Source organism: Augochlora pura, chromosome 7 (genome assembly GCF_028453695.1).
Source record: "Augochlora pura isolate Apur16 chromosome 7, APUR_v2.2.1, whole genome shotgun sequence".
Lineage (NCBI taxonomy): Eukaryota > Metazoa > Arthropoda > Insecta > Hymenoptera > Halictidae > Augochlora > Augochlora pura.
Genome location: NC_135778.1, coordinates 19,852,800 through 19,880,426, shown reverse-complemented (window position 1 = coordinate 19,880,426; position 27,627 = coordinate 19,852,800). Strand labels below are relative to the sequence as shown.

General features: G+C 35.8%; 1 protein-coding gene across 1 annotated transcript in view; it reads right to left on the bottom strand.

Moving 5' to 3' along the window:
- Window positions 1–2,838: 2,838 nt before the first annotated feature.
- Window positions 2,839–27,627, bottom strand: part of Dad (Daughters against dpp) — a 122,585-nt gene continuing 97,796 nt past the window's right edge. Inside the window, exons 4-5 of the mRNA XM_078184705.1 lie at window positions 5,695–5,895; window positions 2,839–4,658 (exon numbers count right to left, since the gene is read on the bottom strand). Coding sequence (XP_078040831.1) covers window positions 4,309–4,658; window positions 5,695–5,895 — 551 coding nt within the window. The 3' untranslated portion in view covers window positions 2,839–4,308. The remainder of the gene's footprint in view (window positions 4,659–5,694; window positions 5,896–27,627) is intronic.

Below are 27,627 nucleotides of genomic sequence, written 5' to 3'. Positions count from 1 at the left end.
CCTTTCAATGTAAGTTCTATCGTTTTCGTTTGAGATGCAATTGTCAAAGGATGTAACTCCTTTCTCGTTCATGTTTTCTTTTTATATACAAACTAATTTTTGTTTATTTTGCAATAAAAGATACGAATAAATATTTTTCGTCCGTTTAGATATACGATATATCATATACTGTATATCATATATATACATTATACATACATATATGTATAATATACCACATATGCATATCATAATATATCATATACATGTTTAACAATTGTCGCCTAATTGTAACGAGACTATACTGGGATCGAGTTGTAACAGAATTTCGTTTCGCGCACGTTCAATTATAAAATATTGTTAAGTACACCATAAACTGTACATCCGGTCCGACGCGATGCTGGAATACCTTCTACGTGTTCGTTGATCGCTTATGCTCTATGAACCGAGAAATTCCAGCAACGATTCACGGTGAGAAACGCCTTAACCAATTTTCCGTTCGACTTTGCAAATAGGGGTGATATAATTCACAAAATAAGTAAACTTATTTTTAATCGAATCTTTACGAAAGAAAATAAAGTATTTTGTACAAAGTATGTGGGTCGACTTGTGTTGCGCTTTCGTGTTCACTTCGAACGATCAATTTCTCCGAAGTGTAATCGCTTTTTCGGACCGATCTCGCACGCGTTTTGGTTCAATTCCAGCGACGAGCCAACCTCGACTATAGTAGCAGGTTAGAACCGTGAAAAAAGGACTATAAAAAGCAACGTAGTTGTCCACATAATGGACGACTGTCTCCAATCGAAATTCTTTCTCGTCGACGTGTTTCTCGGGGCCTGTACGCGAGGCGATTCGCAAGCGCGGAGAAAAGCATTTCTTTTCTTCTCGCCTCAGTCCCCCACTCCAAGAAAAACATTGCTCGCACGAACACCGCTCCGCGAAATGACCCAATATCGCCGCTAGGTGCGTCTAAACGCTATCGTTTACGTTTACGCAGTGCTCGCGCACAGGCCCCAGAACTCATAACGTTGCAGTAGATATAGCTAGCTATCTATGAACATTTCTGTATACTCGTGTATACATAATCAATATATAACATTTAAGCGACAATATATGCATCACAATATATCGTTCGGCGTGTCATACGCAATCGTGTCTCGCAAATGGACCGTGATCCGCAACGTAACCGTAACCAGACGTCCGCTTTCGATACCGATGAAAGCGGTTATACGAAAAGTAATTAATCGGCTCGAAGGGGTAAAAAAATCTATTTGATCAGTCGATCGCGTTTTTTATACATACTTCGTGTGTACGTTCTCAGTATGCGTGTACATATGCGTGTCGCGTGTTTGTAGTCGTCGTGTATTTCCGTATACGTGTGTGTTGTTCGCGTACAAATGAATACGTATGACTGGTGGTGGACATGATACATCGTATGTATGTTGTGTGTACTGATCAACATCGTCGTTTCGGACTCTCTGTACACTCTCTTGCGTTCCTTATAGCTTAACAGTCCTCACAATCGCGCGTTGTTTCCGGCGTTCCCCGCATCGAAATCGCTGATCCGTAATGGCGCATTTCGGCGAGCACTCTCCCGTGATAAAATTTGTAAACCGCTATCACTCGTACTATTCTCTCGTGCCGTTCAAAATACGTAACAAAGTTAGTCCGAGAAAACAGTACAATTCTTATAAATTTCGACGTCTATCTATGTGGATCATCCTATCGTTAATCGTATTTGTTTCTTTCCGTTCCTTTTTTTCTTTTTGTCTGTTTCGTTTTATTTAGCATAAGTTCAGTTTCCTTTTCGTTTGCGTACAATTGTTACACATTTAACAGATTGATTGCTTTCTTCGGCGGTGCATCGTTAAACGCTTCCGTAACAGTGGAGGTTAAAGGGGGCGGGGCGGAGGGGGCGAAGGAGAAAGAAGAAAGAAGAAGAGTCCTGGGTTGAACTTTTATCACAGTATCGTGTTACTGTAGTACGAAGCTCTCGGGCATTTCGGTGCAAACCGTTAGCTTGGCGCGCGAAGTTCTCGAACACTCGTTCTCCCGTTTTCTCATCGATACACACGCATCTCTTGCTACACGCATTCGTTCGCTCGTTGATTCTCGCACGCGTTGCACCAGGAAGAAAGCTGGGAAGGCACAGTGTATGTACATGTTATTGTACGTACAGCACCGAACGACGATCTGGGGACAATCGCAGTAATAGTGGTACACGATAATTTATATTAATTTAAACGCGAAAGCAGTGCAACTGCACCGGATACGAGACTCCAACAGACTTTTATGAATAAGCGTTGTTCATAAAATAGGTCTTTGGCGATCAAGCAGAATGAGCGTAAGTCGGAATTCATTTAGTTGTCCAAGCACATTCAAAGTTCAATGTAAAATCAGTTGTTCAATTTTGGACTAATGATTGAATTTAAAAACAATTAATGAATTCGAAGACACTTAAACGGTAATCTACATTATTTTCGCAAAATTCGACTGATTGTCTTTTATCTGCCCGCAAAAAAATATCATAATGCCCGTCGAATATTGATCACTTGTGCTTTAAGAATGCGCCATTAAACGTGTAAAAAAGTTTCCATGATATTGTAGATACATTGTTTCATCAGTTTGTTTATTGGCTGCGAGTGTTGACGCCATAATCAAATTCTATTATCCTCTGAACAAAGCGTTAAGAAATTATTCTTAAATTAATCTAATGTTTCTTCGAATAAAAAGAATTTTATAGACATTTCAAAGTAGAGCAAATTGGTATGCGAGACGAATCCGAACTGAGATTGCATAGTAACATAGATTGTTCAATGCTTTAATGCCTCTATTCGAAAGACCGAGTTTGTGAACCAATGATGAATTTACGAATATTATGGAATTGCTGATACTGCTTTTGTACATAAAAGCACAACAAAAATGAATGATTTTTCATTCAAATTTTAAACAGCGTCTCATATTAGGAACACTTTTTTAGATCTGTTAATTGTACACTCCTTTAATTTTACGCTTTACATTTTCTCAATTTCCATAATAAATAATGTATCTACAACGCTGATAGTTTCCTTAAGTATGAAGAAACGAATGACGCATATTTCGTACAATGATGCCTAATCGAACATAAATGGAGTCTTGTGCTCGGTACAATTGCGCTATACAATTGATCATTGATTCGACGAATCGCGACGCACGAGCGTTAAGAGTAGAATTCGTGACTAGTCACGAACGTCCATCGACGTTGGATTAAGTTGTTCGATTAAATCGTCGAAGGTTTTCGTTCTAAGTTTAGCGAGTTACAATGAACTTTACAATTGTTTGAACGAAGTCGATGCGAATGGTGTAAACGTAAACGAAGGGAATCTCTACCGCATAAGTAGAATATTGTTAACGTAAACGATTAAAAGCAGAAGTCTTTCTCTTTCCGAAGGTACGACGCAAAACGCTAAGTACTTCCTTCGGTTCTGTCGGCGATGTTCTCATTTCTTGATAATTTAAACGGATTCTCAGACCATGCGACCAACACGAGCAGCGGTGCTCTTAAAACGCCATTGACTAGACCCCATCGGAAGCCCAAAATTCTTGCTTCCTCGCAGTGCAATGATTAATCGTAAACGAGGACATGGCTAGACAATGTAGACATTAAAACTTAATGCTCGTTACCGTAAAGAAAATGATTGCGTATACCGACTATGTCAATCGTATTCTCGCACTTTCCATGATTTCGGACAGCATTGATCATCTTATGTTAGTCTTAACGCGAGACATACAAAACGTCAAGCTTACAAACGTTAAATACCACTGACTAGACCTAGCGGATCACGTTCCGCTTCGCTTATTATTTCTTCTTTTCCCCGTTTCTCATGAAATCTCATTTAACATTATCAAGAAAGTGCAAGAAGCTGCAAGAAACAGTGTTCCGTAGACCGATCGAGGAGCCTGTTATCAACAACGAAACGAACGAGTTTTCGATGCTATAGATAATCGAGTACCATGTAAAATTGTGCGTCCACCGTTCGCAGGCACAAGGATATACATTTAAAAACACTCAGAGTCGAGCGATCTCCCGTTTCTCTCTCTCTCTCTCTCTCTCTCTCTTTCTCTCTGTTAACAAAACGACGCTGTTCACGGATGTATGGCGGCGTACTTTGGTAAGACTGCTGCTGGCGGCGATCCGCGTCTTTCGAGTATCTGTTGGCAGCCTTTTGGGACGGAGCGTCGTCGTTGCTGCGTCAGTTTCACAGATTGGTTCTCGCTGAGGACGACGAGGAGGAAGAAGTTGCGCAAATAGATGAGACTGAATACCTTCACGACGGGTCGTAGGGCATATCACCTGCACGGCGCCAGGAGAACTTCGAGCCAACATGGACAAGACGTGACTTCCTGCCTCGCGTACTTGGGTCCCCAGCCTTTGGCGAAGCTGATACGGACGGAGTTGATGTCAACGGGACCGGAAGCGAAGCCCGCTGCCTGGCTCGTTGCTCTTACGGTACCGCTGCCGTATGGAAGCTGTAGTATTTTGGTACGGTCGAAGATGTTCAGACAAAAACCTGGAGGCACGCGATAGACGAGCAGCGTTCGAGACTCTGGATCATCCAGGGTCGGCGAGTTCACGAAGATCGGGCTCTCCGATCTGTTGTACGCCCATACACCGTCCGATTCTTGACTAAGCATTACACCTGCAAACACAATTCAATTAGTTCTCGTGAATTTTGTCCCTCCACAAATATACTAGACAAATTCAAAACACATATAACCTTGACATCTTTCCTAACATGGTAGTTGATTTACAATAGCGTAAACATCATTCAACACTGAAGAGTTTACTGAATGTAAATATGGAATGTTTGCGTTACCGTAAATCGAGTAATATGTTAGTAAAAATATCATATAACATGTGTTTTGAATTCGTTTCGACATCCTCTACAATATCGTAAAAGTATGCATTCCTATTTGTAAAACCCAATTGATTTTTTTCAAATCAAATTCAATTTGTATTTAAAATCATAACGTTATCATAACGTATCGATTTCTTGCAAATATATAGTGTGTTCTCATATTATATTACTTTCGGTAAATGAGAGGTTTTGAAGTAATTTGAAGTAATGTTAATTTAAAGTATTGTTTAAGAGTTATTAACGAAAAACGCTGACCAATGAGAGGAGATTTCAGCTGGTGTAAAGCGGCTGAGCGAATGAGCGGAATAGGACTTCGACCGAGAATAAAACTACTTAGATTTCTCCTAACATAGCACAGTAATTGAAAATACAATTAATGGGTTTTCGAATATAGGACATCAAAATTCAATATCATTGGCTGCTATACCATTCCTACAAGTTCGCATTTGTAACAACAATGCTTTGTACACGTGTGTGTCCATTTTTAGTAGGAATTTTATACTGTTTTCTTTCTGAGAAAACTTTAGATAGAAGAATAGATACGACTTGAAAATTATATGTTATTTTAAAGTTACCGAAAGCATTGTTGATTATTGAAACGTTCTACGGGCTTCACCTTAACACTTTATATACTGGAAGTTTATTAATAGGCTTTTCAATGATCGAATTGCATGTAAAGGAAGCTCCATAATCAATTTTTTAAGGAATTCTCAAGTGGTGATTTTCAATTTCAAAATAATTATTAGAAAACTACCAACACACGAAGCGTTAAACAATGTAACAAGATGAATTCACAAAAGATAAAACAAATACTTACCAAGACCGATTTTGCTCCTTGTTTTTTGGACCGCAGGTGGTGGAACATGGTTCTCGGCTAGCTTCGCTAAGCAAAGGCCATCACCATCGTGGAGAGAATCGAATACATTCACCGTCGAAGGCTCCACAGGGTAAAGACGACCCACTCGACCACCTAGTTCCCAATATGCTAATGTACACCATTCCTTCTGTCCAGTCTCACCTATAACAAAGAAAAAAAAAAGTTAGTTATATTGAATTCCACATAGCCGTGTTACGTAACTCGTATTACTTGTTTACGTCCATGTTTGTCATAATATGTAACGCCGTCGTTACATTCACTTATTTTTTAATTAATGAAATCCAATTGACGAATTACACTTACAATTAAACGTAAGTAAAAATGTAAAAAATTAATATATGCAGTCTGTTGAACGCATTTATTAAAAGTCCGTTTCGGTCCAACGATCGTACAATGTAATAACGAGTTTTTTTTTTAAATACAAAATTCGACTACTATAGTTTTAACTTGGAAAATTTTATTCAGCAGGATTCGAAAAATATAAGGGGGCTAAAAAATGTCAAAGTTCTCATTAGAAATGCTGCAAAATTAATTATTCTGGAATCTTGTAAATGCCGTTACTATACCTTTATTAAGATACAGGTAGTGTTAAGTTCGGGTACGTTAGAAAAATGTTACTATCATACTTTAACGTAAGCATCAAGATCCATAAACTTAAGGCTTAACCCCTAGCCGTACTTTGATGAATCCGACTCTTGATGGAAATTACAAGTAACAAATAATTAAATATGGATGTTATTCTGTTCTTTAAAATTGGAATAAAATTCGACTCCCTTGTTATCAATATTTAAGCATTCGAGTAAATTCTGGCAGGGTATAAACAATAATGTTCTGTCCCTTCTAAGAAATTGTGCCAATTGAAAAATTCCTAATCGCGGTGACTGTGAAGGAAATGGTCCGTCAAGGGGTTAAGGAGGTATTGTAGTAAACCCGGGGGAACATTGATTGTTAAAATAAATCACTTAGTATTAGGTTGTTCCATAAGTTTCTTCCGCGCAACGCTATGAGTGACTCTAAGTGGCTGTATTTATATAAATATGCAGGCTTATCTCTTAGTCGTTTATGGTATCGGTTTCAGTCGTCCCAGAGCTCTTTCAAAGTACGTTTCGTTGGTGACAAAGTCTCTTTTAAAAAATTTTCTGCACCGTTCAATATGGAGGGCCAAAAGAAGCAGTTGCGACATTTTATGCCTCATTGCTTCAAAAAAGGCAATGGTGCATAGGACACTACAGACGAGATTTGCACTGTTTACGGGAGTGGTACTACGACTATTAGGACCGTCCGCGATTGGTTTAAAAAATGTAGAGCTGGCAATTTCGAGTTGAAAGATGAAGACCGCAGTGGCCGCCCAGCAACGACGGATACGGACATTATCAAGACTGCGCTCACTGAAAATCCGCGATATAGTGTGCGTGAGATAGTGGATGCCACTAATGTTCCCAAGACTACGGTACATAAGCATTTAATCAAGATGGGATATGCGAACCGATATGAAGTTTGGGTTCCAACACCTATTGGCGGAGACCGGCCTTATGAACCGCGTCTCTACGTGCGATTTGCTTCTCCAGCGACATGAAAGAGATCCTTTCTTAAAGAGGCTAGTCACTGAAAACGAGACTTGGATTTTATACCAAATTGTGCATCGAAAACGCACTTGGTCTAAGGAAAATAGACCTTCAATTGTTGCGAAGCCTGGACTTCATCCGAAGAAGGTCCTTTTGTGCTTTTGGTAGGACAGGAAAGGTGTAGTGTACTACGTGTTCCTTCCTCAAGGTGATACGATGAATGCTGACAAATATTGCAATCAACTGGATCAATTAAAAAGCCGTCATAGCAGAAAAACGGCCCGAATTGGCGAACCGACGAGGCGTCGTTTTCCATCGCGACAACGCAAGACCGCATGTTGCGTTGGCCGTAATGCAAAAATTTATTATAGTTTGATTGGGACGTTCTACCTCATCCTCCTAGCTCTCCATATCTTGCCCCATCCGATTATCACTTGTTCCTCTCCTTAAAAAATTTTCTCCGTGGTAAATCTTTTAAATCCATAAGCGAAATAAAAACGCACCCAGATGAATATTTTGCAAATAAGCTTCAACAATTTTGGAAAGAGGGCATAATGAGGTTTCCTGAGAGATGGAAGAAGGTTATAGAACAGCACAGTTCATATATAACATAATAAATCTACCTTAAACAACAAATATCGTGTATTCATTTCGCATCAAAAAAGGGAGGAAACTGGGTCACCCTAATACAAGGCTTGAAATTAACCAATACGCAACATGATGGTCGCTAAGGCTACGCCTCCCGACTCCCGTCGAGCGTCTCGCTCTCCGATGATTGCTAAATGCTATACACACACACACACGTATGAAACAACAGGCACGTGTACCTGTGGTAGTTTGTGTTGAAGAAGGTGATCACAGTGAACGTGACACGCGATGGAAGTCGGAAGGCGTAGCCCTCGCGATCCTCGTGTTGCAAGCCGATTAATTCCGAACTCTAAGTTTATTACGAACTTTTGAAAACATTACACGCAAACTCTTAAAATTAACGAAATTATGGTTGTTTGAAAGATGTGACTACCTTATATCATTATCGGTATACTACACTTTAAAGGGATTTTTCTGGAAACGATGTTTCTCAGAACGGTATTTATGATATCTCAATATCGAATCGACCAATTGACTCAAAATTTTAAGTACGCATTTAATACATGTGTGACTAAAGTCTCTACTAGATTCAACCAAAGATTTTTATTTTTTGTTGTATTTTTTATTCCTCCGAAGTTTAACAAAACATGCAAAAAACGATAATCGAATATCATAGTATGGCCACTTTTTTAATTACTGATTTCTTTCTATTATCCTAGTGCTTGCTGTTGCCAATTTCATACAAAGAACTTTCATGTTTTTATTTCAGACAAGCAAAATGATCGAAATTAAAATTATGTTTAAGAGTATATAAAACCACTAATTTTAACCTTTCTTCGTATCAAACAATTTAAAAATAGTAAAGCATAGTAGAATTGAATACAGAGCTGGGTAATATTTATGGAGAGAATATTTGAAATATTATTTTAACTAATAGATTCTTCACAAATCAAATAAAATAGTGCTTCTAGTAGGACATAGAATCTCAGTTGGCAAAATAATTTATTTTGATAATGTAAAACGTAAAATAAAATATAGTTTGTTTTGGTAATTTAAAGTTAAAACATGAAAATAGATATTTAATCTTGATAATTTAAAACACAAAATATAATAGCTATTATACAATGCAGAGGAGAAGTACTTTGTCCATTTTAGTTTACCAAAATAAATTTTGCACTATGATTTAGTAAAACAAAATTACTTTTTTTTTATTAATAACAAATTAAATATATAAAATGTTCCGAACTATGGCACGAATATTCTCATTTTTTTCAAATAAAATACTATTGGAAATATTATCTTAAAAATTTGTTAAAATGAATAAAAAAAAAGTGTATTTCTAAAAGTACATTCTTTCGAACAAATAAAATATTTAATTTTGAAAAACACAAGCACGATCTAAAATAAAATATCTATTTACTAGTTGCCATTTAAGATACCATTTTACGTAACTCTGATTCAATGTACTCTTTTATATGATAAAGTACCGAATACGATGTCTTGACATGCCTCAAAATAAGATGGGACACGTGATCGACGAGACGTCTTCGGATCCTACCGAAAGCGTTGAGAGGCTGCGGGCGTTACGACGGTATCATAAAGGGGCCGCTTCGGCTCTATTTGACTCGATTCTGCTTGCCGCGAGTTGCCGCACCGCGTCGAGAGTCCCACGCGTCTCGCCAACCGTCGCGGAGACAACGACGGCGCCAGATTCGAGAGTAGACAACCGCATAGACGGAGATGGGAAAATTGTTCGCAAACTATCCAATCAAAAGAATTTAATGGCTCTCTTGGTTCATGTTCATTTTAGGAATGTGATCGAACTTGATATATCCCACAAAAAGATAATACGCACATGCATAGTATTTAATATTAACAATATTTAATTAACACGTTAAATGCCATCTATCAATTTCAAAAATACCGATAATATAAAGGTCGTCTAATTTTTATTATAGATTTATTTTATATTTTTAATTAATTATGTAAAATCTAATATTTAATAAACCAAATCAGGCATAAAAATTATTTTTACAAAATTTCATGCAGATTTAATTTCTCCATAAAATTTATATGTACATTTTATATTTTTATACGATTTCATATGAACTAATAAAACTTATAAAATCCCAACTATTATCATAAATTGATCATTCGTTTTATGCGATGATATCGTCAATTTAAGATTTAAGGGCATATTACAGTTAATGTTACATAGACTGTATCTTAATCTTTTGAAATTCCATCGCCTCTGATACTTTTATGCAAGTCTTATAAAGGATCAATTTAGCCGTGGATCGTTTGTGAGCAGGTAATGACCTCTTTCCATCGTTGGCTCGGACCTGGTCATGCGCTCGCCATTCGACAAAACTAGAAAATTAGGCGCGTCGAGAGCAGGTGAGTTGAAGTACCCAGCGAGAGCTTCCTTGGATGGACTCGAGACTTCAAGACACCGTCGAACAGTGTATCGTATTATTTGTTTACCGTTGCATACGTACGAAACTGTCTGGTCGCTGATTCTACTGTTACATTTATAGGACGAGGTCCATTTACCTAACAGTAATTGCCATTTATTATCCGCGATGTAAAATTACATTGTGGGACGAAGTAATCGCCGGTGAGTCAGAAGATAACGAAATGACTACGAAAAAGAAACTGAACTATGAGACCACTGGCCTAGTAAATACATAAACTTGAAAGAGAAATGAGAGCGACATACTCAAGAAAATGGAGTTGAACGAGAGAGCTTAGTAAACACAAGTTTATCTAGAATATTTTGTACTGAATGAAAAAATAAGTCGTTTAATTCTAATTAACCCCTTGCACTACGACTCCTTTCATACTGCGTTGATTAGCACTTATTTGTTGTTAATATTTTGCCTAATAAGACCAAACAATTTTTGTTTCTTCTGTTATTTTTATTCATTTTCATTTCGAAACTTTGAGAACAGAAGAATTAAATTTGATTTCGATTTAAGAGAAATAATAATAATAATAATATTAATATTTAATAGATCTCCCATGAAATTTGTATCACGAGTCTGACTCGTTATTATAGTGCAAGGGGTTAATTGTAATTGTCAATGAGAAGCATGAAGCGTATCTATGAATGCAATTAACGATACAGGACACAAATATGAAACTATACGAAATATCCGAGAAAGCTACGCAAAATTATTTAAAAATGGTAAACGAATTATTATCACATGGATCCCATGTCACCAGGGGAAAATAGGCAATGAAAAAGCAGACAAAACTGCCATGAGTGGTAACATTCCACTCAAGTAATAATCTGTATATTAAAGTATATTCAGGCATGGAATAGACGTTAATGTTCTGTCTCTTTTAAGAAATTACACCACTTAAAAAATTCCTAATCGCGGTAACTCTGAAGACAATGGTACGTCAAGGGATTAAGGAAAAAGAGGAAGGGTCCGATTTTCATATTCGATACAGAAGTTTCTGAATACACAAATAGTTATAATTATATAACTATAATATATTATATAAATATAATTATATAATTATATATTATATATAATTTTTCTTTCAGTGTGTCAAAGCAAAATAGCAGAAAAATATTAAAATTTCTAATCGTTTTCCAATTGACTTGATAAAAGAATCTTGAACTATCAGACAATTGAGAAGAACCAACTAATTTCGGTTTATTGAAATGAATAAAAGAAAAAGTTGTATACGTGATTTAATCAATTTGATTTGTACATCCAAAAACTCTATGTATGGATAATGCAATAATAAATAATAATAACACTAAAAGAAACGAATTTTCTGTATAACATTTTCCATTATATCGGGTGTCCCAAAATTTTCTCAAACTCGAAAGAAGCCCAGCACTCACACGCAACAGCGCAGAAACGCAAGAGATGAAAAAGGAGAATGAAAAACTGTGATTTCGAAAAAGCATGAATCATAAAGATTTTATTGAAATTGACTTGTTTTATAAACTGTAAACAATTGAAGATCGCGTAAATCTCAGTTATTCATTTGAATTTCATGTTAAAAATTTTAAATAATCCAAACCAGCTGCATTCTTTGGAAACAATTATTTATTAATTGTTTAGTAAACTAATCCCTCTAATATTTGGAAGAAATTTATATCGTTAGGCCTAATTATGAAAAAGATATTGCGTTTTGAAAGGTGTACGGAAAACTTATTATGCTGACTGTATAACAGGTGTTTACCTATCTCTCGCTATATACATATAAGAGGAGTGAGTTCAGGATAGCGTTCAATTAACCACACACGTAGTAACCATAAAAGTAGTTCCATTGTATGTTACATCAAGTGAATGTCGTATTTTCGACCCAATTTCGCTCTAACCCTAATCCAAACCGAAATAAAAAATGAGGAATTTGATCGCGAGTAATATATACATACGAAAACACTGCTTAAAGTTAGTATATAGAAAAATGGAATATCTCGTCTAATTAAGAGCCAGGGCGATAGTACGAACTACTAAATTTTAAATTGATTGAATTTATTAGAATGAATATACAGTGAAACCTGTTTTTGTGCGGTCTTTTTTATGCGTTTTTTGGTTTGTGCGCTTCTTTTTTTGTGCGGTATATGAATATAGACAAAAAAAAATTCGAAAAAATTCGTATGCAAATTTAAAATACAAATTGAATTTTCTATGTAGAATATTATTCTATTAGAGAATATTATATTATTCTGCACAGGAAGTGCTGTAAAAATGTATGATGTAAGAATAAATTTGAAAGGAAGTTGAATTTGTATTAAATGTTATGAAAATTACTATTTCGTATATGATTTTATTGTGCGAGATTTAAAAAATAAATCAACTGTAGTATATTCAAGTAACGATAGCGATTACGAACCAGTTCATCGCAAAAATATGCGCGTTTTGAACTACGACGAATAGCATTGAATTATGTACATTTTGAAAATTTCTCCATGTTTAAAATTAGAAATTAAAATTTTTGAAATGTTTCAATGTGTAATTTAATTATTTATTTTGTTTGAAAAGCACTTTCTTACTATTTCGTGAAGCTTAGACATATTTTCTAAGTGAGACCTTTTTTATAAAATAATTTTCTTTAATATGTTGTGAAAAATTATTTCTTATAGCTATTTATGAAGTTTCTGAATATTTTTTTTTGTACGTTTTTTTTTCTACGGTCCCTATCTACCGCACAGAAGCAGGTTTGACTGTAAAAGAAACTGTGCTGTTACAGAAATTTTGTCACACGTTCATAAGATTATAATATTTTGTTTACAATGGGAATGTAATAATACATTTATCTTCCGCGTTTCATTATACCCAATTATTTACTAACATTCCATTCATTGCACTATACAGATTTTTCATACTTTTACTAATAACAATACTGTCCCCATCCGTCTGACTAACAAGAACACCGAATCATCGCGCGAAAAAATACATATATGTAGTCGGTCACGAAAATATTCGGACATTACTATAGTTTTGACTATTATATTCCGTACTTCAGAAATGTAAGGAATGAGAGCAAAAAGAGGTTTCACGTATGTTACTATGAAGTGTGTAGTTTACAAAAACGTAAGAAATAATTGTTTACGACACGTGGTTATTTAACTAATAAAAGAAAAACGGGAAGTACACTCATTTTCATGTCACGAAAATATTCGGACACTATCAAACGATATATATAATCTTGTTTTTATTAATTAATATTTTGTTGGATATCCCATATGTTTTCTATGGTGCTGTAATCGCGTTGGCATGTTACAAATTATTTTTATTAAATAATCGTGCCTGGTTCGAGGATGGTCATTTCTAGTGGGGGCTGAATTTAGAGGTTAAGAATCAGGAAGAAGAAGAAAAAGGACAAGTAGAGGTAGAAGAAGGAGGAAAAGAGGAGGAAGAAAAAGAAGAGGAAGAAAAAGAAGAAGAAGAAGAAGACGGAGAGAATACGGGTGTGTAAAGGTGTAGAACGCTACGGCTCTCGGCTTGGCTGCTGCTGCGAGCAGGGACGGGGCGGGCCGGGGCGGAACCCCTGCTTCCACCAGATAAAAATAGATATTACGAGTTTACCGAGGCGCCAAGATTGCGGGGTATCGCGACGATTACGTCATCGGTAGTAGCGCGAGTGGTTGGAGCAAGGACGCTTGTCGCGTCGGCCGCCGTCGCCGACGCCGTTGTCGCCGTCGCCATCGCCATCGCCGACGTGGTCGTGGTCGTGGTCTTGGTCGTCGTGACTCGTAACGCCCGTCATGCCCCGTTCTGACCTGACCCCCGACCGTCCCCGACCGTCCCCTAACCGTCCCCACAAAATCCGAATTTTTCACTCTATCTATGACCATCCTCAGCCGGCTTCTCGAACCGCCTTTGACAAATCTCTGTGTCTCATCAGCTGCGTTCGATCATGGCGCTTCGTCCGGTGAGGCGTGTCGGAACCAATAATCAATTATTGGTTCAAGTTAAATATTTTGGGAAATTTTCATCCATATAATTTATTATTACTCCAATGCCGAGTAATTTTTGTTCGGAAAATGTTTTCGTCAATTTCGAAGAAATACTTAAAGCTTAGCAATCGTCTCGTATACAGGACACTGCGTAATTGCCGCTACGGTTTTCCGAATGCTTATGTTACCAAGACAAGTGTGATTAGTTTTTGGTCAGTTTAGCAATATTTAATTGTAAAAAAACAAGGTCTTCATACGATATGGCGTATATTTTACTTCGTGATTTACTTTTACGATTCATCGACGATTATCGTTTATTTTTTTAGAAAACTTGCAATGTAGACGCGCTGAGGAAAACAGTTTAGACTTTTGCTGCTTTCCTTCGAAAAACAGATTATAATTATGCTGATGCTGCCGTTTAATCGTTCAACTGTTTTCGACAAGTATAAGCATCATATAACAATATTTTATGTTACGACGAACGTACTCGTGATGCGCAAAAATTTCACATTTAAATTACAATTTTTGTAAAAATTAAAATATATTTAAGATATTTCAAATATTTGTAGGTCGAGAGGAAATAAAACGAACAAGTAAAAAAATATAAAGAATTGTTATCAAAAAACTATATACAGTGTACCTATACTCGTCATCGTTTATTTTTCGCGACATGCCTTAGGTACACGTGTTCCGAGGTCGCATTAGCTAATGGATTAACTGTTACATTTTCTTATTAATACATTACCGGAAATTATAGCATGATATTAATGAAATTCGTTCGTTCCAGTCGCTCGGTACTTCTAATGCTAAAACCGTTCGAACTAATAATTATAATATAATTACTGGCAATATAATAATTTTTGTCGAAGTTATTATTTAAGAAACGATTTCCAAACTCCCTTTTAATAGATACAAACATCGAAGATCCTATTAATGAGCTAATTTAAATACTTCCTAAATTTTAATGAAAATTTCAAAATTTTCTTCCTACTTGCAAAGTAATATATACAGTAATAATCGATATGATTTCTCATGTTTCTACTGATCCTGAAGATAGGATACTAGTCGGTATCCTGCAAATGTTTATGCAATATAAAAGTAACCTATAATAAGTCGCTTGTACGAAATACAAATTAGATGAACGTGTATTTTATTATTCAGTAATTTAATAATAATTTCAGCAATGACTCTACAGTTTTGTATTTCACGTGTTCCTTTCTGTCACATATGCATAAAATCCACAGTCTAATAGTTAGTCAGGAGTTTGGATCGTTACCGTAACAAACATAGTATTTTCTACTTACATAGTAGCTATTTCATGGCTAATAATGTTCGATAAAAGTTCACAAGACTTTTTCCAACTCAATAACACGGAATTGTTTTTTTAACACGGAGTCATTTAACGTTATTTAATATTTTTTGACGTTATTTAACATTATTTAACGTTATTTGACATTATAATAACGTCATCTAATGTTATTTAATATTTTTTGACGTTATTTAACATTATTTAACGTTATTTGACATTATGAGAACGTCATTTAACGTTATTTTTATTCGCAACAATTTTCGAGAAAGCAGCAGCTATGTGTATTTTACAAGACGTCGATGAAGAAAATTCCTATGAATGTCAACCAGTTACCAGTTCTGCTACAGATGCGTGAATTTACATAATAAATGGTTTCCAGACACAATATTGTAAAAACTGATCGTAACTGTTAATTAGGTGCGATCGATTTGATATTTCGTTTTATTTTTATACGTACACATCGCCGATCATTGGTAGAAACCATTAATTAAAGGTCAAGAACCAGATTGCGAACGTTATATAAGTATGCAATTTTACCGAGGTGAAATATTTCCATGGCTAATAAATTACTTTTGAACATGAGATAGGTTGTGATCTCGGCAGGATTGCGTACCGAACAGCCAGATTTCTACATACATTACTGAATAAGATTTTAATTAATTCTTTTAACAACTTATAAAACCACCACATGCTTTACTTGCATTTATGAATAAAACTATGCGACCATAACTAAAACGTCGATCATAATATTTATAAGACAGGAGATATCTTTTTCTCATCGTGAAATTGAGCAATTAAGAAATTAAGTAAATAATAAGCAATTAAGAAATTAAACGCTTTTTACGTGTTTCGTTTCCTGCAGTTGCCCCTTTCGGCATAAAGCACCTCATAAGTGTGTGCCTCTTGTTTGCTTTACATACGCGCATGCGTGTAGCATTTAGGTGATTAGTAAGGAGCAAGGTGCGCAACTGGAATCAGGAGACGTAATCCGTGCGATCCTCATGTTACGTGCCGGTTAATTCCGAGTTAATATCGTAGACCAGGTACGGCAAGTTGTTAAACATAAAGAATATTTTTAAATTAGATTTTCAAGAAGTGTCTTTCGATTTCTTTGGTAAAAATAGTGCTCGATTAAAGTTTCTAAAGGCATGCTTAGTTTCCTTTGGTAAAGATGGTATTAAATTTGAATTGTCAAAGATATCTTTCGAGCTCTTTGATGAAAAGAATGTTGAATCGGTGTAATTATGTGGCGCTCAAGTGGTCCATTTCAAAGACAACAAAATCATGATAGAGACGAATGCAAATGAGTTTTGTGGCTCGAAAGTGGTCCGCGTGCGCTGGCAATAAAAGGACGCGTACAAAAGTTACATTACTTATGAAATGAGATTCGGTATCTCTGTATCAGGGGGCATTGGCCATAAACAATGGTTGTAGCGATCGTCATAATCGCAATGATTTCAGCTACGTGTTGATCCAGTTAAGCGATAAACCCGCCAGTAAATCACTGTGGCCCCTTTCAAACTGCTCCGATTTATTCGCTATGAAGCTGTATCACTCTATTCTAAGTAATGACAAGACATTTAGTCATTCGAGCTTGCAAAGGCAGAGTCTGCCAACAACCCAGCTTCCAGCGACAAGGTCACTCAATGATCCACGGTAGACACCGAACGATAATTACATTCTCATGTAATTGTAAAATAATTAAAATTAAAAATGCTCTATCTTAATATTCATTAGTCTATGAATCTGTATGTCTATAAAATATAAGGTGGTGTAACTAATAGTAACTTCCAACTGTTATTGACATCTGAACGAAAACATAACAAATCATTCAACTTGTATATCCCTATTTTCTATTATTTTTAATATAAAAATTGACAAACACGATACTTTCTTAAGTTTATTTTTAAATACACATAATGTTACAACTGAAGGAGGACATCGACAATGTTGTGAATATTTATAATCTCAATCTTTCCGTGACTAATTTCTGCATTTTTCATTATTATTTTATCATAATCTGATCCAGTGGCAACTCTGCAAACCTTTTCAGTTTTTTTTATTATAATTCTAAGTTGTTAAAAATTTTTGACAAGAAATTAATCTAGACCCATTATATGTGACAATGACTTTGACTGTCGTAGTCTGAATTAGAAGACTGCAGTTCTTCGATTTTTAACACAAATTTTCGTTCACAAAGCACAAAATGATGTGGTACCTTTTTCTTCTGGTAAGATGTTCACTTGACCAAGTAGATCATCTGTTACCGGAGATTCGTGTTTGTCAAATGTAACGATACGAAACATGATGATCGACCATTCTTGTAAACGTCACGCAATACAAAATTTGCCATGGCTTGGCCAACCTTAGATATACCGCAATAGAATTTTCAGGATATATTAGGTTATGTCAGACTATGTCAATGGTTATGTCAAATCCATCCTGAATTTTCAGGATATATTAGGTTGGGAAGAAAGAAATCCATTATTTTTACGTGAACTTCGAGACTTTATTTAACATGTTTCGGATTGTCCGATTTAGGTCAAATATGCACCGTTTTGTTCTATAATTTGTTGCCATTTTAAAGGTACCTTCATAATGCCTCTCTCGTAGAAGTCTTGGCCCCTATTAGCGAAAAAACTGTTGCAATCGACTTTCACAATCTTCTCTCGATGTCAATTTCTTATCGCTAAGGAAGTTTTACAATGCAAGATAAACATAGTAATCGCTTGCTGACAGGTCTGGACTATATGGTGGAAGCATCAAAACGTCCCAGCCAAGCTCCTGAATTATTTGACGAGTCACTATAGACGCGTGTGGCCTGTGTTTGACCATATGGAAGCAACTCATAATAAATGATTCCCTTCCAGTTCCACGAAATGCACAGCAGAGCCTTCTTGGCTGTTAGTCCTGGTTTGGCCACCGTCTGACCTGCTTCACCAGGCTTTGACCATGAGCGTTTTCGCACAATGTTGTCGTATGTGATCCAATTCTCATCCCCAGTCACCATGCGTTCAAGGAATGGGTCGATCTCATTCCCTTTGGCCAAGACATCGCAGTTGGAAAATCGAACCATCATGGTTTTTTGTGTTAATTGATGTGGCACCCAAACATCGACCTTCTTATTAAATCCAGCTTTGTGCAAATGGTTTAAAACCATTTCATGGTCGATCTTTAACTCCCGGGCGATACTGCAACTGCTAACATGCCGGCCAACTTCGATTATTTCTGTGATTTTGTCAACATTTTCTATGACAGACCTACCTGTACGAGGCGCAGCTTTAACAACAAAAATACCTGAACGAAATCGACGAAAACAAATTTGCGCGTAAATGGTTGTTATAATATGGAGACCATAAACATCAGTCACAATTTCAGCCGCTTGACTTGTATTTTCACCTTAATCAAAGAAAAATTGTAAAATGTACCGAATTTTCTCTATGTTGACTTCCATTTTGAACACCCTGTAGCTCGCAACTGAATGGACCAAAGAAAAAACAGAAAAATAATTTTTGTAGTGCGAAATGTCACCTTTCCAACGAGCGTAAATCTGAAATTGTTTGATCGATACTTTAACAGATATCGATCACTACAGCCGTCTACCCAGAAAATAATGGATTTCTTTTTCGCCAACCTAATATTAAAGATGGAATGAGAAATCGATTTATACATCAAAGGGGAGAATATTATGTGCAAAAAGAGGGTACGCATCCGAGAGTTCAATTTGAGTTTGAGGAACAACGACCTTCTAGGCATCAACGCGCGAGTGTCTACTCTGGTGAGCAAGCAACTCTGGAAAATTGAAAGCAAATTGAAGCCTGTAATAAAGTAATTCCGTCGGTACGCGAGCATCACGATAAAGAAGCAATTGTGGAATTCGCTGCAGCTCGTCGGTTAACTGTCCTCGTTTACGTACCCGCCGTATATTATTTCACGTTTCCACGGCTGATTATAAGTCTAGCGATTTTACTTCGAGGGTCACATCCTCCTTTGACAGTGCTATTTTCTACCGAATACATATTCCGAGATCAGCAACTGTTTAGTTTTTGCATTAGACTTTATCGAATTACCGTAGAATTTTCGATAAACAAATCGAACGAATAAATCCATAGCAAATCAAAGAATCGATACAAATTGTCAAGCTAAATACATTAACGATTAGTTTCTGAGATATCAGAGAGTATCCAATCTTTTGCATTCGTACAGTAAGCATTTAAACATGTTTTTTGTTGCACAGTTTTCATTGAGAAATCTCTCTATTTTTTAGTTATGACATTATGATTCCATCCTCTCCGATTATAGGACAATGTATAGCCAATTACTGCGCTTTTACTTTAGTTTTAAAGATAATTAACTTTATATTTATCGAACAAGAGGTATGAAATCTTCTTCGATAAATTCAATTACTTATTGATTTGTGAAAATTAAATATGTAAAAGACAAAAAATGCTAAACGAATGAAGAGCAATATTTAGAAAAATAAATCGTTCTAGGTTACGTATTACAATGTTAATTGTATTGATAGAAGATTACGGAGACACAAAAGTGTGATTATTTATTTAAACAACTTTGATTGGTAACAATTTCGCGTATTGTTTCAAATGTTAAATATATCTCAGCCTGATAGAGTACATGGGACACATTGTATTGCATACAGTGTATACTATGAACAAGAGTACAAAAATATAGTAGAATCAATGCATCTCGAGAGGATAAGTATTATTTTTCAATAAAAATTAGTTTTTCAATCTGAACAGCGAAGATTTGCGAGTAAAATTATTTCCTCGATGCGAAAGCAAGTATAATAGAGTAGCACATTGGGGCGATTGAACTCGGATCGATTTCGAATTGTTCGTCCAACGGCACAGTCTGCAATCGAACCCAAAAATTTTTCCGTAACGGTTCGACGATCGTAAATATTCATCGTCCGCGGTGCTCGCGGATCTCGAGAGACGACCTTCCTGTCGCATACCAATTGCTATGCAGCGAAACAGTGAAACAACGAGGTGTCTGTACGAAAACACGCGCAAACACAGATGAGAGAAAAAAATAAGCGGGACGCACGGCTGCGACGAGCAAATTTTGTGCATTCTGCATACATCGGTTCCGCAATTTACGCGGTACATTTTTACGTGGCAAATTGTAACACCATTTCCGCGGTTCTTTTTTATGTGCGATTTCAATTCACGTGATCTGAATTTATGCAGTCAGTAAATATTTCTAAAGCTTTTGAATTAACCAGGAAAATGGAAAGCACCGTTATAAATATTCATGGTGTCCCAATAGTCACTCGTAATCCGAAAACGAGGGATTCCTCAGGCCATTTGGAGCAACTTTTTCTTTGACGCAAATGTTCTACGAGGCTTCGTTAATTCGCACTCATTGATCAGTGTCTTTTGTTAATATCTCGTTAACGATGCTTCGGAGACCATTTTTGTAAAGGAAAAAGTTATGTCGATTGACTTAAGGAATCTTTCATTTTCAGATTTTTACATATTTTTGGGACAAACCGTACATTGACCAACAAAATTTGATGATGCATTGCAGCAATTTATGAAAACTTGCGAAAAGAAAACATTGATAAAAGATTGTCCCAAAAATGTACATTAACAATGAAAATAACACCGAGCTTTCAAATACTTTAAACGACGAAGACGGCGAGTTCGTGCTAATTAAAAATAGGAGGTTGATTGTTTTACATTACATTTTTTCATTTTCAAGTCTAACATTTCGATTGGAGAATTAAATTGTTAATAAACAGTTTTTTGCAACCAAAAAGGACATTGTATCTACGAAAACATTAAATTTGTATTTTATAATTATTTAAATTCTTGTATTTATTTTATTTTTAGATTTTTAATTTCGTATCTTTTTTCAATTTTTATTATTCTTTTATTTGTCGCGCATACTAAACAAAATAATATTATAATATAAACAACATGTTATTTACTTTGTTATAATATTTCCTTTTAATTAAGTAAGACGTTTATTTATTAAAATAATGATTTTCACTCAGATGTTAAAGTTGTGTAAAGTTTGTAATTATTTCCTAGAAGAAAGAGGATCTTTAATGATTGCTTGCGTACAATTAACTTCATGATTTAACATTAATTTCAGGGGAATAAAAATGTACTTTGATTTAAAGAAATAGATAACACTCATATTCAACAGATTATATTTGTAATATCCATCGCACGTGACCGATTCGATATCAGAACAAGATTTCTGAATTCCCTTCTTCATTAACACAGTTTCATTATTTGGATGACATTGCCAAAAATGATCAAGAGATTTAAATAAAAATACAACTGACTTGTCTATTTCGGTATATACATTAATTGTTTTTTTAAATGTTTCGCACGTGTTTAAAAAGAGATGTTTTCTCAATAAACTATATATTTCATATTAAACGATTACCAGAATTTAGCGTGTTATTAACAAATTTATAATTCAATATCCGTAAAAATATGTTTTCATGTTTATTTAACAAAATAGAAAATTTTAGCGTCGCGTATAATATTAACGTGTAAAGAAAATTTATAACATCGAATGGAAAGGTGTCAAGGATATAAGAAAATTAAATAATTTTAGTTATTCGCTAACATTAGCAGATAATTCTAGTTTAATACACACTTACGGAAAAAAGTTAAAAAATGTCGAATATACAGTTGTACATGTGGATGTAGTAAACATTTCAAACATAGAGTAAGTATTTGTATTGTATCAATATAGTAATTTTACTTTTCTATAATTTTGTAATTGATATTTTCTGTTTCATTTTTATTATTTCTTTAATTTGTCGTATGTGGTAAATAAAACAATATTGTAATATAAGCAACGTATGCTTCGTTATAATATCTGCTATTAATATGTGCTATAATATATACTCAAATATTAATATATAATTAATTAAAATATACAATTAACGACATGTAAAGTTTCTTAACTTTTATCTATAAGTGTATATCTTTGTATGCTCTGCCGATCGTGGGGTTGAAACTTGATACAACATTTCCCTTGATAAGCTATCAAGCAGCAAATCGTCTCTTGCGCGAATCATTATTTTATACAAATCTTTAGTCAAAGAGAACGAGATTGACGAGCAAACAGCGATGCATGCAATGGCCTGTGTATAGTAAAAGCAGCGGTGTGTACAGAGATGTACATAGTCGGATCTACGAATTTGCAAGTTCGATAAGGTAGAAGTGGCGAGTTCTGACATTAGATAACGTTTCGAGGCGTGACAGACGGAATTCCTAGAAAACGTTCCTACCGCGATATGTTATACGACGCTCGTCGGATTAAGCATAAGCCTCTTTCAAATCTTGGCGATCAAGTTTTCTACGATTGATCAATGGTTATCTGTTTGTATCGACCGGCGTCCTTCTGATTGCGAGATCACAGATTTGCAGATGATGTTTTTAGACGATAAGACCGTGTCGCTGCCGCCAGAGATAGTGCATCGCCATCCTATCAATGGAATATTTCGAAATTCACACGACCTACAAGAACAGCCTCGACGATGACATCACGATTTAACCTCTTAGGCACGGCTGGATTTTGCGCAAATAAAGTCTTTCATAACTAAATTACCATCTTTCTTGATATACATTTTTTCCATATAGCTACATATGGTATTAATTACATATATTCTTTCCTTAGTGTAATGTATATACACACTTTCACTTTAATCGTTTACTTTAATAATTAATAAAACAATTGAGTAAAGCACGCAACAATCACGAAAGCTACTATAGTGACCCGTCGTGGCTAAGAGGTTAATGATCTTAATGTCCGTACAGCATGATTTTTTGAGACTACTGTAGTTTACGCGTGCATTTGCGAACGTTCTCGAAGGACGTGTTTTGTTTTCGCGCTGCTCTGCAGCAACGGCCAAATCGAGCCCAGTGCAAAGCGAGCGATATAGCGGGAAAGACGGCGGGAACAGCGAGTGTTAGTCAGCGTATTTTGTCTTGTAGTATTGTGTGTGTCAGTGTGGCGAGGAAGCGAGAACTATTTTATAATAAACGGACGTTTATAGCCTGTATTCTATCTGCGTCTAAGAACCGATAGGTTACACCCAATATATTCCCATGCTACCGAGTGGGCCGAGGTCTTGCCTCAAAGAATTATGGCAACGAATTACTATCTGACGCTTGCTTCTCTGAAATGAGATTTTACAAATTAGCAATGTAAATGTCTTCTGCTATTTTCAATTAGGAATTAGTTCAAACTTTTTTACAATTCTCCTGTCATGCTATTATACATACTTAAACTTTCGATTTATATTTTAAAAAGATATTTGGTGCATTCACGAAAAATGTTCTGCAGATTAAATAAACACTACTAAGTAGTTCCTTGACATTTAATGGTTTCATTCTGAACACATGTATGCCTAACTCAGGATCGAACAAAAAATTCTCAGAATCTTGTACCTATACACAATTTATCTATTAATTTTCTTCTTACCTAACCTCTAAAGATGCAAAGACATGGGCTCATACTTTAGGAAATATGCATTGAAAAAATAAGAGGGGGAACATTAAAACATCTATAGGCAATAAAAAGAAACAGATTGTTGTCAGAGAGATACACAGAGAGTTCTAAAATTATGTCACTTCCGGGAAATGAGGGGTGTCTGAGGTTATTCAAACTAACATTTTCTTTAGCGCAAATGCAATCGACGGCTTTGTTTACGAGTTATTAACGAAAAGCATTGACCAATGAGAGACGAAATCAACTGGCACGAGCGGCCGAGCCAATAAGTAAAGAAATAAATAAAGTATCTATTACCTCTTGAAATTGAGTGACTTTTGTATTTAAAATTGTTCAACAAAATCGTTCAAAATACAACTGTGTATTTAAAAAAAGACAGTGCCTACTTAAATCAATAATTACCGTGCTCACTTGTTGACGACGTCGTGTTAATGAACTGCCAAAAACTTATCAAACAACTATTATCTTTGGTCCCAGGTTCGATCAATGTGCACGCCTGTGTCCCGAAAACAGTTGGCGCGCAATGGCGTTCTAAATCACCGCACGGTCTAGGAAAAACTGCATGTGAACGAAGCTTTATGCGAATCGGTTGAGCAAACGTGACGGCGCAAAGTGCCGAGTGCCAATGTCTTTTCCCAGTTGGGTCAAACACCCTGTGCTTAGATAAGATTCCCAACCTTGGCACGGCCGAGTCGGCTAACTACGTAACGTAGGTGCACTTACAGTAACACGAGCACGCACCGCGGACGCTGCGCGTGTAATCGAAAAGTCTCTCGGTGCCGCGTATCGGTGTTCGTGCGCGTGCGCGCATGCACACGCGTCCCTATCAGGATCGAAACAATTCCGGGTATGCTAAGAAAATGGTAGTGACCTGCCGATATATGCGCGAGTCTGGTTAATGCTAACCTGTTTGTTTCGCACGATATTCTATCGCAAATATTTGTACCATTTCTAGAAACGTGATATTATAGATACGGTTCGAGCGCACGCCTCTTATCTGTACAACCAATGAAACACGCTCGCTTTATCCCGATACTGTTTGCATCCTAATTGGATCTTCTTCGTACTTACAATTTGTTAAATGCGAGCGTGCACGTGTACCTAACGACTACGCAAAAGTTAATCCTCGAACGAACACTTTTGCGCGTGGTCTGCATGAGCAGCACTGAAATTTAACGCATAACATTTTCATACGAAAAACGCTAGAATAACTGTGATTAATAATTTATTAATAATAATTGAAAAACCTCTAAGCTTCGTCTTGTTTAGCTAGGTCTTTTGTCTAATCAAGTGACAATTATTTTCAACTTTAATAATGATACATTCGTGGCGTATTGGTCAGTTTTATCTCTTCTAACGTACACTTCAATAACAATTGTTCGGTACCGCACTAAAGTAATATAAAATAATCATTTTTAATGTATTAATATTCACATGTTACATTAATCTATGCTTTTAATAAAAATTGGTTTAAACTTGAACTTATTCATGGTTTAAATAGTTATTTCGATCACGTTGCAAACACTGTAGACGTCACATTTTGTCCGTTCCAATCCACTCGAACGTTCACTGTCCTTTAATTGTTCATAATTTATAACTTCGATTATTTTGATTGTAAAAATCTCAGGAAATAACGATGCGGACATGTAAACATTTATGCAACAGAGAGTCTTACACATCGTCAATCGCGACGTGCGGGACATAACGAAGTGTTTCGTCGACAGTCTGTACCCTGCTGTGAACTCGCCTTTAGATCTGCATTGAAACGAGATTTAAGAAATAAATATCTCATTTTGCCGGCAGCCGCGGGTCGATTTTTTGGCAATGAGCATTGGCGGATACGCTGGTTAGTTGCAAAGGAAATTAGGAGAATCATTAAAATAGTTAGAGCACCAAAACAAAAGCTGCATTGTCAAATATCATAAACATTTACTAACAAACGTTATAAAACTTTACATATCGTTAATGTCTCAGTAAAGTTTGATATTTTAAGAAATATTGACGTTATTAGATTAAAAGTACATGTTACAATAAAGTATATATTGTTTGTATTGCGGTATTATTTTATCCACTACATGCGATAAATTTAAGAAAAAACAATACAAATAAAACTAGAAATAGAAATTAAAAAATTCGAAAAAGTAAAATAAATATTTTTGTTGACGTGTTTAATATTTGTCCAATGTTAGGAAGATCAAAAAAGAGTCAAATTTCGTTCATCAGCGCCCATTATTCTCTGTGAACAATGTTAAAGATGTTAGAAATTAAGATCGTCAATTTAAATTTTATATTATGATTATATTCAATAACTATAGCCAAACATTGGAAAATTTTTGATAATCAAAGATAATAAGTTAAAAACCATACATACGTTGTAGTGTCCAAATTTTTATTACAAATTTTGCATTTTTATACAATTTTCAAATTCAGCAATCTCTAAATCATAAGAGTACTTGGTTTTCGAAAAATTGTAGGAATTTATGAAATATGACCAACTTTATGGGAAAAGATACCATGCAGCGTTACTTTATTTCAAAGCATGTACGGTATGGTTCCATGTTTTCGAGACACCCTGTATACATATGTATATCGGCGTCAGACATGACCCTTGTCCTTCAAACGGCCTTTCTACGACCGTGCAGCTCCGCGTGAAGGTATACCATACGTGTCGCATACCTAACGACATGCGTAGCGCGCACGAGAAAGCCGGCCATCGCCGATAAACTTCTGATTGTTTGCGTTTCGGTGTACGTACGTGTCTGCCCGGTAACTTAGCGCTTGTATAGACCACGTTAAAAGCCACTCGATTTCACCGTTTCCACGAGTTCGCGCTATAAAGTTCTCGTTACTTTATTCCAGAGTTCGAAAAAGTGCTGGAGCTGTTTCATGAGATAAGTTGATCTTTATTACGTGTAAATTTTGGAAAAATTTTTCAATATTATAGATTCCATTCAGAACAGATGTCATCAAGCTATTAACACATTCCATGCCACGTGTATCACTGGTGGTACACGCTTAAATAGCTGTTCAATGCATTAAAACAAATATTTTATGACAAGATAGAATCCAAGATATAATTTCCACCAAAAGAATAGATCCATAATAAGTCTGCTTCACAGTTATATTGACAATAATTGGCAAATAAACATAATATATTGATTTTTATAGCTTCAATTGACTAGAATCAAAAGTCGACTAAATATAGCTCGGCACGGAACGTGTTAACCTGTTAACCGGGCGGGACGTATAAATACGTCCAACGTAAACAGTAGCGCGTACGGACAAGGCGTATGAATATGTCCTCAAAATATATGTTGACACGTCCTAGTGTAAGAGTTCGCGTCCGTTGTATGCTGCGTACTTAAAAAGGGAACTCCCCGGTTAACAGGTTAAGATCGAATGTTTCGGTTCGGTTAGAATTAACACTATGACGTCCGGTGTCTCCACGTTGGTGCCATGCGAAAACTATTGGATAAGTGCCGGTGGCT